This window comes from Pollicipes pollicipes, unplaced genomic scaffold, assembly GCF_011947565.3.
Source record: "Pollicipes pollicipes isolate AB1234 unplaced genomic scaffold, Ppol_2.1 Scaffold_4740;HRSCAF=5597_pilon_pilon_pilon, whole genome shotgun sequence".
NCBI lineage: Eukaryota > Metazoa > Arthropoda > Thecostraca > Pollicipedomorpha > Pollicipedidae > Pollicipes > Pollicipes pollicipes.
In genome coordinates this window covers 26,750,810-26,767,004 of record NW_023596545.1, presented here as the reverse complement: position 1 = coordinate 26,767,004, position 16,195 = coordinate 26,750,810, and the positions used below count along the sequence as shown (strand labels likewise).

The 16,195-nt window shown below is 57.0% G+C and overlaps 1 protein-coding gene across 7 annotated transcripts; it reads left to right on the top strand.

The window, feature by feature from the left end:
- Positions 1-420: 420 nt before the first annotated feature.
- Positions 421-15,975, top strand: LOC119098712 (microtubule-actin cross-linking factor 1). 7 transcript variants are annotated; one of them, XM_037221718.1, is made up of 16 exons: positions 421-1,174; positions 1,606-2,246; positions 2,754-2,795; positions 3,261-3,302; positions 5,559-5,663; positions 6,032-6,209; positions 6,659-6,776; positions 7,379-7,608; positions 7,974-8,091; positions 8,970-9,053; positions 9,940-10,085; positions 11,293-11,550; positions 12,033-12,115; positions 13,495-13,569; positions 14,400-14,444; positions 15,182-15,975. In XM_037221718.1, the coding sequence occupies exons 1-16, from the start codon at positions 437-439 to the stop codon at positions 15,267-15,269; spliced, it is 2,991 nt and encodes a 996-aa protein (XP_037077613.1). In that variant the 5' UTR covers positions 421-436; the 3' UTR covers positions 15,270-15,975. The 7 variants fall into 7 exon arrangements, with proteins under 7 accessions (XP_037077613.1, XP_037077614.1, XP_037077618.1 ...); XM_037221719.1 differs by lacking the exon at positions 2,754-2,795; XM_037221723.1 differs by lacking the exon at positions 5,559-5,663.
- The last annotated feature ends 220 nt before the right edge of the window (positions 15,976-16,195 follow it).

Below are 16,195 nucleotides of genomic sequence, written 5' to 3'. Positions count from 1 at the left end.
GGCGCGCTCACCACCAGCAAGCCCGTGGGAGGCTTGCCCGAGACGGCCAAGGAGCAGCTGGACCGCTTCATGGAGCTGTTTGGCGAACTGGAGCAGAATCGCTCCAAGGTGGACGCTGTGCTCACGCGTGGCGACACCTACATGAAGAAGTCGAAGGAGGGCGCAAGCACCAACCTCAAGCACAACCTGAAGACACTGAAACAGCGCTGGGAGCACGTCACCAACCGCGCCAACGACAAGAAGATCAAGCTGGAGATCGCGCTGAAGGAAGCGACCGAGTTCCAGGAGGCGTTGCAGGAGTTCGTCGACTGGCTAACGGGGTCCGAGAATGTGCTGTCCAACCTGCAGCCCGTCTCGCGCGTCATGGACAACATCATCAAACAGATCGACGAGCACAAAGAGTTCCAGAAGGAGGGTAAGCTCTCATCGTGAGTACATGCTCAACCTGGACAAGAAGGGCACACAGCTCAAGTACTTCTCCCAGAAGCAGGACGTGATCCTGATCAAGAACATGCTAGTGTCGGTGCAGCACCGCTGGGAGCGCGTCGTCTCCAAGGCGGCCGACCGCACGCGCGCACTCGACGTCGGCTACAAGGAGGCCAAGGAGTTCCACGACGCTTGGGCCGACCTCTGCGGCTGGATGGACGAGGCGCTGCAGGCCCTGGAGAGTGCCGACGCCTCGCTCGGCAACAACCCCAACAAGATCCGTGCGCTGCTCGATAAGCACCGCGAGTTCCAGCGGGCGCTCGGTGGCAAGCAGTCCAGCTACGACCACGTTATCAAGCTGGGTCGCGCGCTCATCAAGGACAAGGCGCCCAAGATCGAGGAGCCCATCATCCGCGACATGCTCAACGAGCTCAAGGACAAGTGGAACGCCTGCTGCAACCAGTCGGTGGCGCGCCAGCGCAAGCTGGAGGAGGCGCTGCTCTTCAGCGGCCAGTTCAAGGAAGCACTGGAGGCGCTGTTGGAGTGGTTGCGGAAGCGGGACGCCGCCCTGGACGACAACGCGCCGGTGCACGGTGACCTTGACACTGTGACTGCGCTCTGTGAGCAGCACAAGACCTTCGAGCAGGAGCTGGAGGGCCGTGGCACCCAGGTGCAGTCCGTCCAGAAGACGGCCGATGAGCTGATGAGCAAGGCTGACAAGAAGGACGCGGCCATCATCAAGACGCAGGTCAGTGGCGTCGCGTTAGTGGCATTGTGCAATGCTGCGGTTGTGCTTGCGGTCCATGCAGTGGGCGGTTCGGCTAGCGTTCGCGGCATTGAACGATACTGAGAGATCTGTGCGAGGTCGTGTTTTACTTGTAGCTGCGCCTGTAGGAAAAGTTAAGTTAGACCACATGAGGGTGATTGGTGATATTTGTGAAATTCCCTCATGTTTTCGCACCTTTGCACCTTGGTTGCATTTTCAATCAAGAGCAGAACGGTCTTCAAGTGTGAGGTTCTGAGCAAGCTGTTTTGATGCTTTTAACTTTTTATCAAATGGCAAATCTCCATGTGGCCCAAAGATAGCATAGCACGCCTCAGTTTTCCCAGCAGACCACAGAGATGGCTGGTTGGGACACAGTGCGCAGGATCTGACGTGCCCTCTCTCCACCGCGCCAGGTGACAGAGCTTACGACGGCCTGGACCAAGGTGGTGAAGTCGACGGAGCTGCGCAGCAGCCGCCTGAAGGTGGCGCTTCAGGACGCCGAGGAGCTGCATAAGGCCGTGCACATGCTGCTGGAGTGGCTGAGCGACGCCGAGATGCGACTGCGCTTCGTGGGCGCGCTGCCGGTCGGCGAGGAGGAGGCGCAACAGCAGGTGGAGGAGCACGCCGCCTTCCGCAAGGAGCTGGCCGGCAAGGAGGGCGAGAAGAACGACACGCTGCGTCTGGCGGCCGAGATCCTCGAGAAGGCGCACCCGGACGCCGTGCCGGTCATCAAGCACTGGCAGACCATCATCGAGTCGCGCTGGGACGAGGTCAGCAGCTGGGCGCTGCAGCGCCAGAACCGGCTGGACGAGCACCTGGCCGGCCTGAAGGATATGCAGGAGCTGCTGGACGAGCTGCTGCGCTGGCTGCAGCAGCGCGAGCGCCGGCTGGTGGAGCTGGAGCCCATACCGCTGCCCGACGATCTGCCCAGCGTGGAGGGGCTCATCCAGGAGCACCAGGAGTTCATGGAGGACCTGCAGTCGCGCCAGCCGGACGTTGACGGTATCTGCAAGCCCAAGCCGAAGGGCCTGCGCAAGGGATCCCGGGCGAAGAGGTGAGTAGCTTTGCGGTGTGCGTTCTTGAAACGTCAGATCCGTGAATTTTTTTGCATTTATGTATGTACACGTTCGCACACACACACACACATGCTTTATTGCTGTAAATCCGCTGGGAACAGGCAGAAAACGTGTTTGCCTTTGGCTCGGAATAGGTGTGGTGGGGTGGGTGAATGAATGCTGATTTTGTTTTGGCTTAGTCGTGCCACGGCAACAGTGATTTCGCAAACAAACACCGCTCATGCCTGCTTCTTCCTATGCCTTGTACCTGCCGAGCGACTGCAAACTCATGGAATAGCCGAGCCATGAATGGCAGAGACCGACTGCATCGGGACTGCAATGGCAGACTGCATCGGGACGCTCCCGCGAGGATGTCTGTCTGCGAAAATGAGTGGGCGTGTTTGTGCGCGCGCGCGCGCGTGTGTGAGTGCGCGAGCTACGCCGTGCGGGGATGTGGCAAGCCCACACTGGCTCTGTACAGCGCCTGTTCTCTGTCGCCGTTTCAGTCCTTCCCCGGCCCGCTTCGCCGAGAGCCCTCGGAGACAAAGGTGCACAATACGAGCTAACGCAGTGGTGCTGGCTGGCTGACGTAACGATTGGCTAACGAGCTAACGTGGTCCCGATAGCTCGACGGTGCGGCAGAGCTGGCCGGCTGACGCAGTAGGGCTAGTGATCTGACGTGCCAGGGACCGGTGATCGCCGTAGCCGGGGTGCAGAGGAGCACGGTAGAGCTGCGCAGCTAGTACAGCTAACTGGCTAACCTAAACACCGGACTCACCTCAGCCACAGCGGGTCTCGTGTGCAACTAGAAAGACCAGCTGGGCTGAGTCGATAACCACCTGCTGTTCAAACGGAATTTTCAAGACACCGAAGTCATATCCCCGCGTTATGGATAATTTCTTTGGTCCGCCTTGTCCATCTCGTCCTGACCTGAAGTGCCCCCCCCCCCCCCCTGCGTGTTCTGTCCTGTCGTGTCGACGGCGCGAGCTGACAGGCTCTATTCATCTTCGCAGCCAAATCACCCCCGACCGCGAGGGAACGCCAGCCAGGAGGAGGTACGTACCCGTCGGTACTGCATCACCATGGCGCATGCGACGGCACGCACGATCGCCTTGGCATGATTCCCTTTGCATGATTCCCTTTGCATGACTCCCTTTGCACAACTGCTTGGTGCAATGCTGTATGCCTGCGTTGATGTAGCCAGTGACGTAGCCTTGGTTGGCAGCTGACAGATTGACGAACAGGGGCGTGGTCCGGTGATGGCCTACCGCGAGGAGGGACGGCTAGCGTCTGGCCATGCTACTCTAGTCTACACACCCTGCAAACCCAGTAACTGACAATCGGTGGGGCTGTCGACTCCGGCAGACTTCAGCGCTCACCTGCTGTATGGCTCCTTGGTCGGGTGCAGCAACATAGACCTGGATGCAACTTGCTAAGAGTCTAATCACAAGGCATCAGACAGTGTTCTGCCGGCGTACCATAGACGTACGCGGCATACGGCGCTCAGAGGCTGGCGGTGACCGCTTACGTTCCACTAACATGTATCGTCTGGCGTCCTAATGCAGCGCGCTATAATACAATAATGATAACAATATATTGTTGCTTTATATAATATAAATATATATATATATATATATATATATATATATATATATATCCCCCATGTGTATATATATATGTATATATATATATATATATATATATATATAATAAGGTACCTGCGCCTTATTTGCTGCGCATAACATTGGCAATATGCTGCCTGTATTAACGAGTCTGAAACATTAAACACCTTTGCCATCAGCATTGTGGGAGCGTGGGCCCCTTCATTAGCCTTGGAAAATTTGTTTTCCTTTTTCGGGCGACTGAATTGTGTCACACACAGTGAGGGGGTCGATTTTGTGACCTTCTGGGAGTCATGTCTCGCAAAAGTAGAGCTAGTCGATGCTCAGCGATTTCCCATGTGTAAGCTCAACAGATTTTGCTGCTATCGTAGCAATGTGTTTGACCTTAAGTGGCAAATTTAATGGCAGGTCGGACGTCATTGCACCACCAATATTTTTTGCTGCACAAGTGAACTCAACCATAACCGGTTTTCACAAGTGTGTGACACTGACTTGCATGAAGAGAAGTGATGACCCAGCCCGGTCCAACCGGCTCCCATCCACCGCTGTCGAGGAGTTCTGACCCACTAACGGGGCCGGCGACCCGGGCGGCCCCCTAACAAGGCCAAGGGCGGGGTGCATGCGGCGAAGACGGGGCGGGGCGGTGGAGCGGCCGACCAATGACGGCGCCGGCCGGCCGACGGTGTGACCTCTGTGCCCCGTGTGTCTGCCACCAGCCGTCACAGTCCCGACCGAGAGGGCTCACCGAGTCGGGGCTATGCCAGACCTTGGCTGTCCAGCGCCAGGTACTTTGACTTGTGCGTCTCGCCGTAGCTAGATGGACAGAAGGTCCGCCGTTCCTCTCCAAGAGCCAGGCGCTGGCGCGGCCACTAGCTTCAGCACGGCGACCTCGCAGGCTCCTGAGCGCACAGACAGCTGCATGTCGGACGTCTGGTGCTGGCTTCCGCACTCACCAGAAAAGTAGCCTTGTGGACGCCCATCTTTCTAGCGTTTGCTAAATCGTAGGAACTGGCCTTGTGCAAGATTCATTCGGCCTTGTTCGTGGCAAGGAGCCTGCCACAGCGCCTCTGTCGCATGACTTTATGCCACTGTCGTCACTTCTGAAGCGGACACCAGGGCTTCTTTCTACATGCATCAGTCCTGCCGTTGCTGATATGGTCCTACGTCTGCGCTAACACTACAGACAGCACCACAACACATCTAGAAATTTCGCACAGACATTGCCCGGCATGAAAGACAGACCCATGGACTCGTTTGTGGACACATTGCATGTGGCATGCAGTTTTTGTGTTTTATTGCGGCATGCTATTTCCTCTCATGCTTTTGTTGATATGCTTGCAATGTGATGCTTCGTCTGACGCATTTTGCTCGTCTGAAGAAACTATTTGGTTGCATTTATTTAGCTTCCCCGTTTTTATGTGTTGACTGAATGGTGTTGTTAGGCTGCTTTCCCATAGTTTGAATATTTTTAGCAGAATACAAATGTAATGCATGTGCTCAGAGCAGCTACTGGCCCAGTTGCAGTCAGAGCATCAGCAGGCTCACCGGTCAGTTCTGCGCCAGCGGTGCCGAACTGGCCGGTGTCGTGCTGGCCGGTGCCCCCCCCCCCCCCCCCCCCTGCGTGTGCTCGCATGCCGTTGCCGTGTGCTGCCGCCCGTCCGCCGGCGCCTGACCCGGTTGGCCTGGCAGGGTGGGCAGCCCGGGCCGCGAGACGACGCCCGACAACTCGGCCTGGCCTCGCATCGGCCCCGTCTTCGCCGGCGGCCCGTACCCGCCGGGCAGCAGGAGGCCCAGGTAGGCGCGGGCGGGGTCTGGCAGCCGGCACTGGAGAGACGCTTGGCGTCCTGCGCTGACCGGCAGTTGGCGCTTCCTGCCGCTGGTCAGCGCCCGCCCGCAGTTCGGCCTGCTCCGGTGTGACGCGACAGCGGTGCTTTGCCTGTTGAAGCGTGGAGACGTGGCTGTCTAAGTGCTGTGTAACAATGGCTGAGGTGGGGTTTGTTGTGGGGATGACTGTTTTCTTCCCACATTAGCCAACAAATGCACAGTGATGGAGATTCAGCCAACTGAAGGCGAGACATGTCATGGCCCGCGCCTTGTGGCGCCGGCCACCGTTGCGGCGCAGTGCGCACCAGCCCATGACGGGGCGGTGCGCGATCTTTCAGCCGGCACAGCATCAGCGAGCCGTCGCTTAAGAGTCCGCACCAGCGCCAGCTGTGGGACACGTGGCGCAACACGTGGATGCTGGCCTGGGAGCGCCAGCGCCGCCTCCAGGACAAGTTCAGCTACGCCCAGGAGATGGAGAAGCTGCAGAACTTCGACTTTGACGAGTGGCGCCAGAGGGTGGGTGTCACGCCTTGTTTATATGGGTCAAAACCGCTTTGTTTCGGCTGAGATGATACATCCATGTCTTGGTTAGAACAAATAACTTCATTCGATGGCTCGCCTGCATGGATGCAAATATCTTCTCGTAGCTGATGGGTTTGGTGGCCATTGAGATCCACATTATTGAGCGTATGACATACGCCTTATGCTAATTTTGCTACACCTTACTAGGCTACTGAAAGACTTTCAAATGCGAAAGAGCTCCAACCACACTGCCTTTATGAATGTTCGTGCTTTTAGGAACTACCTTAAATATAAATGAGCTCAGCACTGTCGGAGTGTGCTTTATCGGCATGTTTCAGGACCTTGGCCCTGTGAATGTCATGACTTGTGAACAGCCGTTTCGCACTTAAGGCATTGCTTTCTTACTTTGTCGGTCATTGTCATGATCATGGTTTTTGTGGCAGTTCATGAAGTATGCCAATCAGAAGAAGATGCGCATCACCGACCTATTCCGACGAATGGACGTTGACAACGACGGTTTCGTCACCAAGGACGAGTTCAACGAGGGCATCATGAGAACACGTGAGGAAGAGGGGTTGCCGTCGCGCTTCACAAGGACCGCGGCCTCGGCGCTGGCCCGGATCTCCATTGCTTTGCTCTGCTCCCTGCCGCCGTCGTGCCGTGCTCTCTCTCAGGCACATTATGTGTGGCTGCATCCCGTGGGTTCTGGGTTCAGTGTCGTGAGCGTTGTACGCCCAAAGGGTCAGGTCAACGGTCACTGCGTCATCACCATGTCAATCGTCACCATGGATCACCGTGTCTTCACCGTGTCAGTCCTCATCTTGGATCATTATGTTCAGCTTTCGAATTTGTTAGGAGCACGTGATGTGCAAACTTTTAGTTTTGTTAAAATAGTTCTAACTTCATTCTAAGGGCGCGTCAGCTGCCAATAACGATACACGTGAAGTGATTTTGGAACGTCCTGCTTAATGGTTAAGGTTAGAAATTGTGACTGTTCGTAATCTTTATTCCGTCATATCCGACGCGTTGAAAAAGCGGTAGGAACCACACCCGCGGCCCAGGTCACCACCGGCCTGATCCGGCTCTGGAGCTAGAGATCTGCCGTGAGAGCTCGTGCGTCACCACGGCGACCGCTGCTGACCCCCTCCTCCTGTCGTCCGCAGACTTCCCGACCTCGGCGCTCGAAATGCAGCTGGTCGCTGACCGTGTCGACAAGAACCAGGACGGCCTCATCGACTACAACGAGTTCATGGCAGCACTTCGGCCTGATTGGGAGAAGAACCGGCCGCTCACCGAGGCCGAGAAGATCGACGACGAGGTCAAGAAGGCCTGCAGCGCCTGCAACTGCCGCTCCAAGTTCAAGGTCTTCCAGGTCGGCGAGGGCAGATACCGGGTGAGTGCTGTCGCGGAGCGGCGGCGGTTCCAGCGGGCGGTCATCACGACATGGTCAGCTGACGTCACAGGCTGCCCGCCCCGACGCGCGGCTGGGCCCAGCTGATCCTCGCAGCATGGGACTGAGGAGTACTTGTGTACACACATCGTGTCTACCGAGCATGTCAGAGGACTGTGCGTGTACCCGGTCGGGTTTGCTCTGACGATGAGGTTCAAAGACGCGCCGGTCGAGTGGTGCCCCGGCAGCCCTGCACCAGTAGTGAGCCTGAGGACGGGCCGCGAACCGGGCGCCGCGCGCGGGCCTCACCTGATCTGGCCTGGCCTGACCCGTGGTGTCGGCCCTGACGCTGCCGCCGTCCGCTCCAGTTCGGCGACAGCCAGAAGCTGCGCCTGGTGCGCATCCTGCGCTCGACAGTGATGGTGCGTGTCGGCGGCGGCTGGGAGGCGCTCGACGAGTTCCTCGTCAAGAACGACCCGTGCCGAGGTGAGCCTGGCGCTGCGGGGCGCTCTCGCGACGCCAGCAGGGAGGGGGGGGGGGGCAGCTGCAGGGCCGCACCAGCTGCACGGCCGAGGCCCCGCCTCTGGGGCGGCCACGTCACTGGAGAGGGCTGTCACGGCACTGATGTCGGCGTATGACGTCGTGACGCCGGTAATGCATGACCATGCGGATCTCGCCGGTGCCAGGAGACGTGTGCTTTGACGCTACGCCTTTTAGATGCCTGCTGTAGTTGCCACAAGACAAATTGCATTAACATAGCGGCCTTGTAGGAAAGAATTGGTCATTACGCTGTGACTTGGCAGACTGGTGTGTATGTCATCGCGCTTCCCTGATAACGTGCCGCATGGTTTCATCTGTGTGTAGCTGCCAACTTTTAACCGGGGCTCTTTTTACGATGAAAAGGCCTGCGATCGTCCATAGAGGAATAGGCAAAGCTTCTTTTGCTCGCAGTTACCGCGCTTTTTCTTCGATGATCGTTACAAGTGCTTTAGTCTAATATGCATCATAACATGCTTCAAGCTAGTGCATCTTAACAACTGTGTGAAGCCGGTGCCTAACTCGAGCAGTGCTCTAGAGAGCCGCTAACAGTAGAACCATAGTGGAACTAACACAACGTCCGCTTGCCCCGCCACCGCCCTGCCTTCCGTGCCTCGTGCCTGGCTCCGCCTCTGACCTGCCTTCCCTGCCTCGTGCCTGGTTCCGCCTCTGACCTGCCTCCCCCGCCTCGTGCCTGGCTCCGCCTCTGACCTGCCTTCCCCGCCTCGTGCTGGTTCCACCTCCGACCTGCCTCTCCTGCCTGATGACCTGACTCCATCCCCGCCCGTCCCGCCGCCCCGCCGCCGCGTCCACGCCGGCGCTGCCAGCCGGCGGTCCGCGGGAGTTCCGGCTCACCCGCCGCCTGCTGCTCGAGGAGCGCCACGAGCCCGGATGCCCGATGACGGACCAGCGTAAGGCCCCGCCGTCCCCGCCCGCTCCGGCACGCTGACGCACACCAGGCCGGTCGCGGCAGGGGCATGCATGTGCTGTGGTGTGGTGTGGTGTGGCTTTGAACGGGTGTAGGAACGGCTTGAGTTGCTTGGGTCGTCTCCTAGCGTCCCACGCGTCTCGCATGCCGTGTTGGTGTATCTGCGAGCTGTGATTGGTCCAACTGGAGGATGAACGGTTGCGGGTGCTGCCGTAATTACTACAGAAGTTGCAATCACATCGATTGTGGAGGGGTCATTTGACATGCCTACGAAATGTGTAGAGCTGGCTGGAAATGCGAACAGCGTGTTTATGTCGTCTGAACTCTTGTCTTTTTATGTAACGTGTGGCATCCATACCCACTGCATCTACTTAAAAGGCAAATACGCCTTCAGGGTTGTTCGCCCAGGCACGACTTGTAAGTCATTCGCATTGAGTCAGATACCAAACATGCCCTTCCGAAATCCGAACTCAAATGGATCAGTAGTCCATAAAACGGGGGCGTGCTACCACCGTCGGTGTTACTTTGCATGCTTGCCTGTCAAAGCACTGCGCTCTCCATGACCTGGACTTTGTATCGTTGGCGTTGCAAGCATGCTTTACGTGTGGAACGCTTCCGTTTTCGTTCGTTCTTGTCCTCTGACATTTTTGCTTTGAAGGTTTGTAGATAGCCACTCAACTGCCACCACTGTATTTTGGTGTTTAGGAGCTTAATGCTGCGTGAACATGCGCAGTGTTTTTTTTTTTTTGGCATAGTCCTGCATCGGTTTACTCCAGCGGTAGTAGCCCTGGCGTCCCGTGGTGTGCCGTGTGACCCGGAGCGCGCCTCCGCCGGCCTCCGACTTAACCGCCCTCCTCACTGCATGGCAGCTAAGGGACGCACCAACGTGGAGCTTCGCGAGCAGTTCATCCTCGCGCCGGGGGTGTCGCAGAGCATGGCGCCATTCAAGGCCAAGGCCGGCAGCCCGTCGTCGCCGCGGTCGACATCTGTGCCTACGGCCGGGCCCATCACCAAGGTACGATGGCTCGGCGGCGCGGCGACGCTGGCGCATGCGCACTCTGAACCGGCCGGGTCTCGCCTCTGTTTCAGCTGCCTACTTCATGTCGCAGCTGATGCCCATTTTCGAGAGCATTCGACATCGCCAGGACATTCCGTGCACGTATCCCATTAAGGTGGAGCGGCCGGCCGCCTTCCTCCGGGTAACGCGTGACGCTGATTGGCCGCGGCGCCGCAGCTCGGCATGTGATTGGATGCGGCGACCGTGGCTCGCGTTTGGAGTGTTTGGCTGCTGTGCTGTGGTTCGGCATGCGATTGGTCTCGTAGTTCGTGGGTCGGCGGGACTTTGGCTACGGCCGCCGCCGCTCAGCACGCGACAAGCTGCCAACGGATGCTGTTTGCCGCTGGTTTGCTTCCACTACTGCTATGTGTTGTGTTTGCAAGAACTGGCCGACCAGCCCTCGTTGCTTAGTCAGCAGCGACGCCGGAGTTTAACAGCGTTTTTTCCGTGACAATGCTGACAACCTTGGAGAGGGCTGTAAAAGTTGCATATTTGTTTGCATGTATATACTACTGTTTCAATCTAATCTTAAGATTTTGGTGAAGCAGAAAGTTAATCTGTATTTGCATCTTGCCCGTGTGCTAGTTGCAATGGTAGATCTCACTGCGGCATCGCGAAGCCTCATGAATGCCCAAACCCCATTGATCCTGCATCAGTAAGTATGCGTACGTTTGTGTGTGTCGTTTATGCCGTGCGCCCGCGATGTCGTAAATGCTGGTCCGATTTTTGATTTAGACCAATATTCGCGACTGACGAACGCTTGTGTTTGTGTAACGTAAAAAAAAAATTGTCTTGAGATCTTTATTGGCCTTTCAGGGGCGTGATTTAATTACTGATCCCGCCTAAAGCCATTTCGGGAGGTACACTGTTTTGGCTTCAGCTCGTCGTTTTCAGGCTTTAAGTAGTACATGACTACTTGGGGAAGAATCGAAATACTACTACCTGATGTTGCGTGGACGGCACCCGTGTTAACTGGTGTAACTTTACCGGAGGAGACTGATGGAGCGGTGTGAGGTTTAGGGCTAGAATCGCGTGTACTGCCACGCATCGCCCCATCGCCCGGTACGCTGTCGACAAGGCGGACTGCGGCTGCTGCAGCTGCTGGGGGTCCTCGTCCCGCTCTGGCGGCCCCACTGACGCCCTTGCCTCCCCCGTCGCCCGCCAGGTGCGTGAGAAGACTGGCCGCAGCATCCCGTTGTCGCGCGCCTCGCTGTCGGGCCCGCCGGGCGCGGCGGGCGCCGAGCTGAGTCCTCACGACGGCTTCAGGCTGCGCAAGGCTAGCACGCCGCTGCGCAGCTCGCAGGGCGGCAGCAAGCCGCCGAGCCGCGCCAGCTCCGAGGCCAGCCTCGATTCGGTCGACGCCCGGCCGACCCCCTACCGCGCCGGCACGCCCGGCCAGGCGGCGCATCGCGGCGCGCGCAAGGTACGCCGCGGAGGGCAGGGCCACGCGCGGCAGGGGGCGTTACGACGCGCTGGGACACGACACGGGTGTGCGATGCGAGGCGCGGCAATCCACGGCAGCGTATGTCGCAGGGGTGTGTTCGGGGACGCGGCATGGCGGGGCGGGGCGCACTACGCCACGCCGCGGCATGTGATACTCGGCGTGAGATAGTAAGATGGTCAACTCTCACGCGCCACTAGCCCTGGCATAGAGTGACGTTTGCTAAGCGCTGCATCGGTGTTTGGCCGCGGAGCAAGCGTGCGTTGATAATGATGCTGTTTGTTAGCGCAGCTTCACGAGTACTATTCACATCTCGTGGTGAGGGGTATTGTCGACGTATGCTCGGTTTTCGTTGATTGCGTTGGTTTTTCGGGCATTGGAAAGTGAAAATCGTCGTGACAATGTTAGCTGAGCGTCTAGGACCAAGTGAAAACGCGCCCTAAGAGCAGAACGTCACTTCCCAGGGCTCTGCGACGCCAATGAGTAAAACCTCGTCGTCCGGCCAGAACGGCGCCTCGAACGGTGCGGACGGCACTCCGCAGCAGAGGTGAGACCCGCCGGCATGATGACGTCATACGGACGGTGTCAGCCTGCCGCGATGGTAATGCCACCGAGACTATCGAGCCCCGGCAGCCGGCAGCCAGCGACGACAGAGCATCGACGCTGGCCTCATGTTAATTAAGTACCTCAGAAGGCAAAGGGTTATTCGAGTCAGTAGTTGCCTCTAGTGATGGTAAGTAATAGTACCTGGCTCTTTGTAGACTAGATTAAATGCAACAGCTCACTCGCTGCCATGCATACATGGTGGCGAACTAACCACCATGGTATGTGTGGTGGCTGTCAACAACAAGAGGCCTTTAGGCACTGCTTTGACCACGTGTGATGCGTGCTACTAAGTACTAACCGGCACTAATCTTCTAGGCGAATTCCAAAGCGCCCCGTCCTCGGTAGCGTCCATGGCGCCAGGAGTTACCAGTCCAAGGTATTCTACCCAATCTTGTTTCATCGTGCTTCACTGGCTTCCAGTACACTGTACCGTAATAACGCGAGCTTATCTCACGTTGACATCGCGTTTTGCATAGTACCTACTAGGCTCATGCCACGTAGATAAAATTGCTGCGTAGTCCTTGCTAGAATGTTTGGTTCAATCGCTTGTTCTGATTGCGGTAAATAATATATCACACTCTTGGTTGACGAGGACCGACATGACCCGTGACCACAGCAGGGCGCTGGCGTTAGTTACCAGTCGGCACTGCTGTGAGCTCGGACACCGCAGCAGGGAGCGTGCGCCGGTGCTCATCACGTGGGACTGGGAACTGTTCTCCAGCATAACCTGAACACCATTGATTCGGGAGAATAAAGAAGTATCCATGGGATCTCCTGGGGTCAGGGATCAACGGGGTTCCAGGGAGCAATAGCCCCCCCCCCCCTCCATCCCCAGAGGCGTTACCCCTGCCCATAACGTGGCGTCAGGGGTTACGGTGGCAGGGCGGCTGGGCGGCGTGGTTGGCCTGCGTCTTTCTGGACTGACCACCGCCGGCTGTACCCAGGAGCACCACGCCCCAGGGCCGGCGGCCCGTCTACAGAGCCTCCTCCACGCAGAGCATCCCCGCCTCGCTGGGAGCCGCCGCCACTAACACCCCGGTCGTCAGGTACTAACGGCCGCGCGCCTCGCTAACGCCGCGCGCCGCGCCGTCCTCGTGGTCCAATATGAGCTGCCTCTGCCGACTGGCCAGTCGGGCCTGCGCTAACATGTGCTTAACAAACATGGCCGTAAGCATACTAACGCCTAGCCCCTGGCGGCAGGGTCGCATAGACTAACTTTCATTTGGTCGTGGTCTCGACAATATTTGTTAGGAGTAACAGCATTTGTGTGGATGTGTCGGCCGTGTGAGGAGGCTAACATGAGTGGACTAATTCACGCAGTGGGCGGCTCAGCCGGTCTCGTGCCTCGTCTCAGACCAACCTGACGACGGCTGGCAAGACACCTAACGGCCGCAGGTATGAATTGTAGTACGGAAACTAACAACAGATGTCGTAGGCACCACCGCTGCTGTCATCTGGGTAGGTACTGTGGGATGGTCTTAGCCGATGGATTTTTAGCAAATGGAAATTGCGTATGGACTATGTGGCACTTGATGGCGAAAACACACCCGAACTTAATGATTTCAAGGAAGGCCAGCCCCAAAATATGGCAACTGTGCCAGATGAAGCCAAGCTAGTTAAAGGTATTATTTTCGTTGACCTTTTCACCCGCCTTACTTGCCCCATTCTTGCTTCATCCTGCATCCTCGCGACGTCCCGTTTGTCCGAGGCAGCTGCTGCACCAGCCCTGAAAGGCCGAGGCGCGCCCTGGTAGGCCTCGTCGAGCGTCGAGCACATACCCCGAATAGGGGTTCCCGTGCAGGCTTAGACTTGGCGAACGGACCTCGAGGTGTGTGTAGTGTGCGTTTACCCCACCGTTGTCCATTGCCCCCACCCCATAGCCCTGAAACGGTCACGACGGCTGAAGGGCTTTAATCCAAACAACCTACACAACTTTGACCTCAAGTCGGAAGTCATCTGCTCTTCGAATGTGACCTGCGGATCCTTCGGGAGAAAAAAATATTGCATTGCTCAAAAATGGTGTTTGTGTGGTAGTAGGTCCGAAATGGTCCTGGACGTCAGTTTATTTGGGTTTGTCTTCCCAGCTGTAAATCACATCGGTTGTTACCCGGTGAGTTCGCGACTGGCGTGTGTACCTGAAGGCGTGGGCGTAAAGGGCGTGCTCTTTGTGTTCGCCTCTATGTATTTAACATGTCATTGACCTCCGTACGCCGGTTTTATTTCAGGCCTGGCGGAGGTGGTTCGCAAATTCCTGTGTCGTCCATGAAGAGGTAAATGTGTGACAGCGATGATGGCACCATGCCCGCGTGCAATTCCTGAAACGCCGTGGGCGTCAATGTGGTTGGGCGCATTTCAGCACCGTGTACACTCAATGTGATCAATGTGATCACACCGTGATCGAACTGCCAGTTCGATCTTCCCATATCGTCCAAAGGCGTTCTGATTGTTCCAAAAAGAACGTCATCGGTAAATGGTCAAGATGGCTGATCCTGCAGTCTAAAGCTTGTTTAAACGAATTGTGTCCCCCCCCCCCCCCCCCCCCCCCCACCCACCGTGTGGTATAGGTACACGGTAAGCTGCGACACGCCCACCTGATCCATTTGGTGTATCGTTTGCTCTGCACGCTGTAACGATCCCGCAAAGTTTGGCTTAGATAAGGATTAATGAGAGATCAGTACTGACTGGTGGAACCTCCATTATGACAGATGTTAAGTTAAAGCGTTACGGCCAAAAATAAAGCGCAAGAATGTTGATGTTCCAATCGTTTAAATTTGTTGGGTTCGAGTCGCTGTTTTTTTTTTAGTATTTCCTACTCGTTCCAGAAAAATAGAATGGAGATAGTTTGTGGCTGGTTCAACCCCCTTGCAAAAAGGAAGGCGGGATAGTTTTTTCGTGATAGAGGTGTGCAGTTGCGCCCCTTTATCCACACTGTTTATCCAGACGTGATTGTCCGCATCACATTGCATTGACCAGATTTGTCAGATCGTAACACGTGCGCCGTTTTCAGGGAGCGCTCCAGCTCGAAGATCCAGCGCCGGTCATCCACTGCCAGCGACACGCCCCGGGGGCAAGCCAAGAAGCCCCTCTGGCACTGACCCGGCGCGGCCAGCCCCTCCCTGACCCCCAGACTGAAGGGACCACGCCTGCAGCGGCCAGCTGGCTTATCACCCCACTTATCCGAACACGGGCCAGAGCGGAGCAGCTAGTGCATAATGATCACTAACACACACACTGCGAGGTACTCATCCTCGGCTCTAACAGTCTTTCTATCGTTAATGATGTTGGCAGCCTGCGTCGCGACGCGTCGTGTATTGTCATGTTATTTTTGTCGGGCGCGGGCCCCGCCGGCGTCGGTGTGCGCGTGACTGCGGCGCCACGCCGCTATCGTGCGCCAGAACTACTCGAGAGAGACTAATCGTAGACGCTGGCGTGCACGCACGTGTACGGGTTTTCTAATGTTTTGTATGCGCTTGAGAAGCGTGTGTGACGTGCTCAGAGGCATCTATTGCTTGTTAAAAGACTTGGCATGTGAGAGAAGCCGGTTGAGGCGCGTTATTGGGCGAAGCGTGGGTGCGACGCCAGCTGACGACCCGCCGCCTGACGTCACCGGCTTTCGAGTGATGCGGCAGAGTGTGTGCTGGTTCGCAGTGCTGTGTCTGGACTGTCCTGCGAGCCGGCTGATCGGCACTGGATTCGGAGCGGTCCTGCGCGGCCTCCGATTGGTCGGTGGTTAACGTCCTAATCAAATGATGTAACATGTCGATGTCCAGCAAACCGCTTGAATAAACCGTTTGACCACTTGATCGCAGCGTGAATGCCCCCGTGTTAGCAAACCCTAGTTCTGGAGGATCGAAGGCTTGCTAAGCGTTCCTGGTGCTGAACGACGATGTTTACCTTGAAGTGGTTTCTCGGTCAGCCATTTAAGTGCTGGCGTGTGTGACCAGTAAGCAGAATCCCCTATTCATGTGCGCGGCGTAAATACCGTCGACGTTTCCTGACTCTGGCCTGCGCCATCATGACA

Coding starts and splice junctions, on each gene's coding strand:
- LOC119098712 (XM_037221718.1), top strand. CDS start 437: ATGCTCAACCTGGACAAGAAGGGCACACAGCTCAAGTACTTCTCCCAG. Junction 8,092..8,969: donor CAAGAACGACCCGTGCCGAG/GTGAGCCTGGCG, acceptor CGGCGCTGCCAG/CCGGCGGTCCGCGGGAGTTC. Junction 13,570..14,399: donor AAGACACCTAACGGCCGCAG/GTATGAATTGTA, acceptor GTTTTATTTCAG/GCCTGGCGGAGGTGGTTCGC.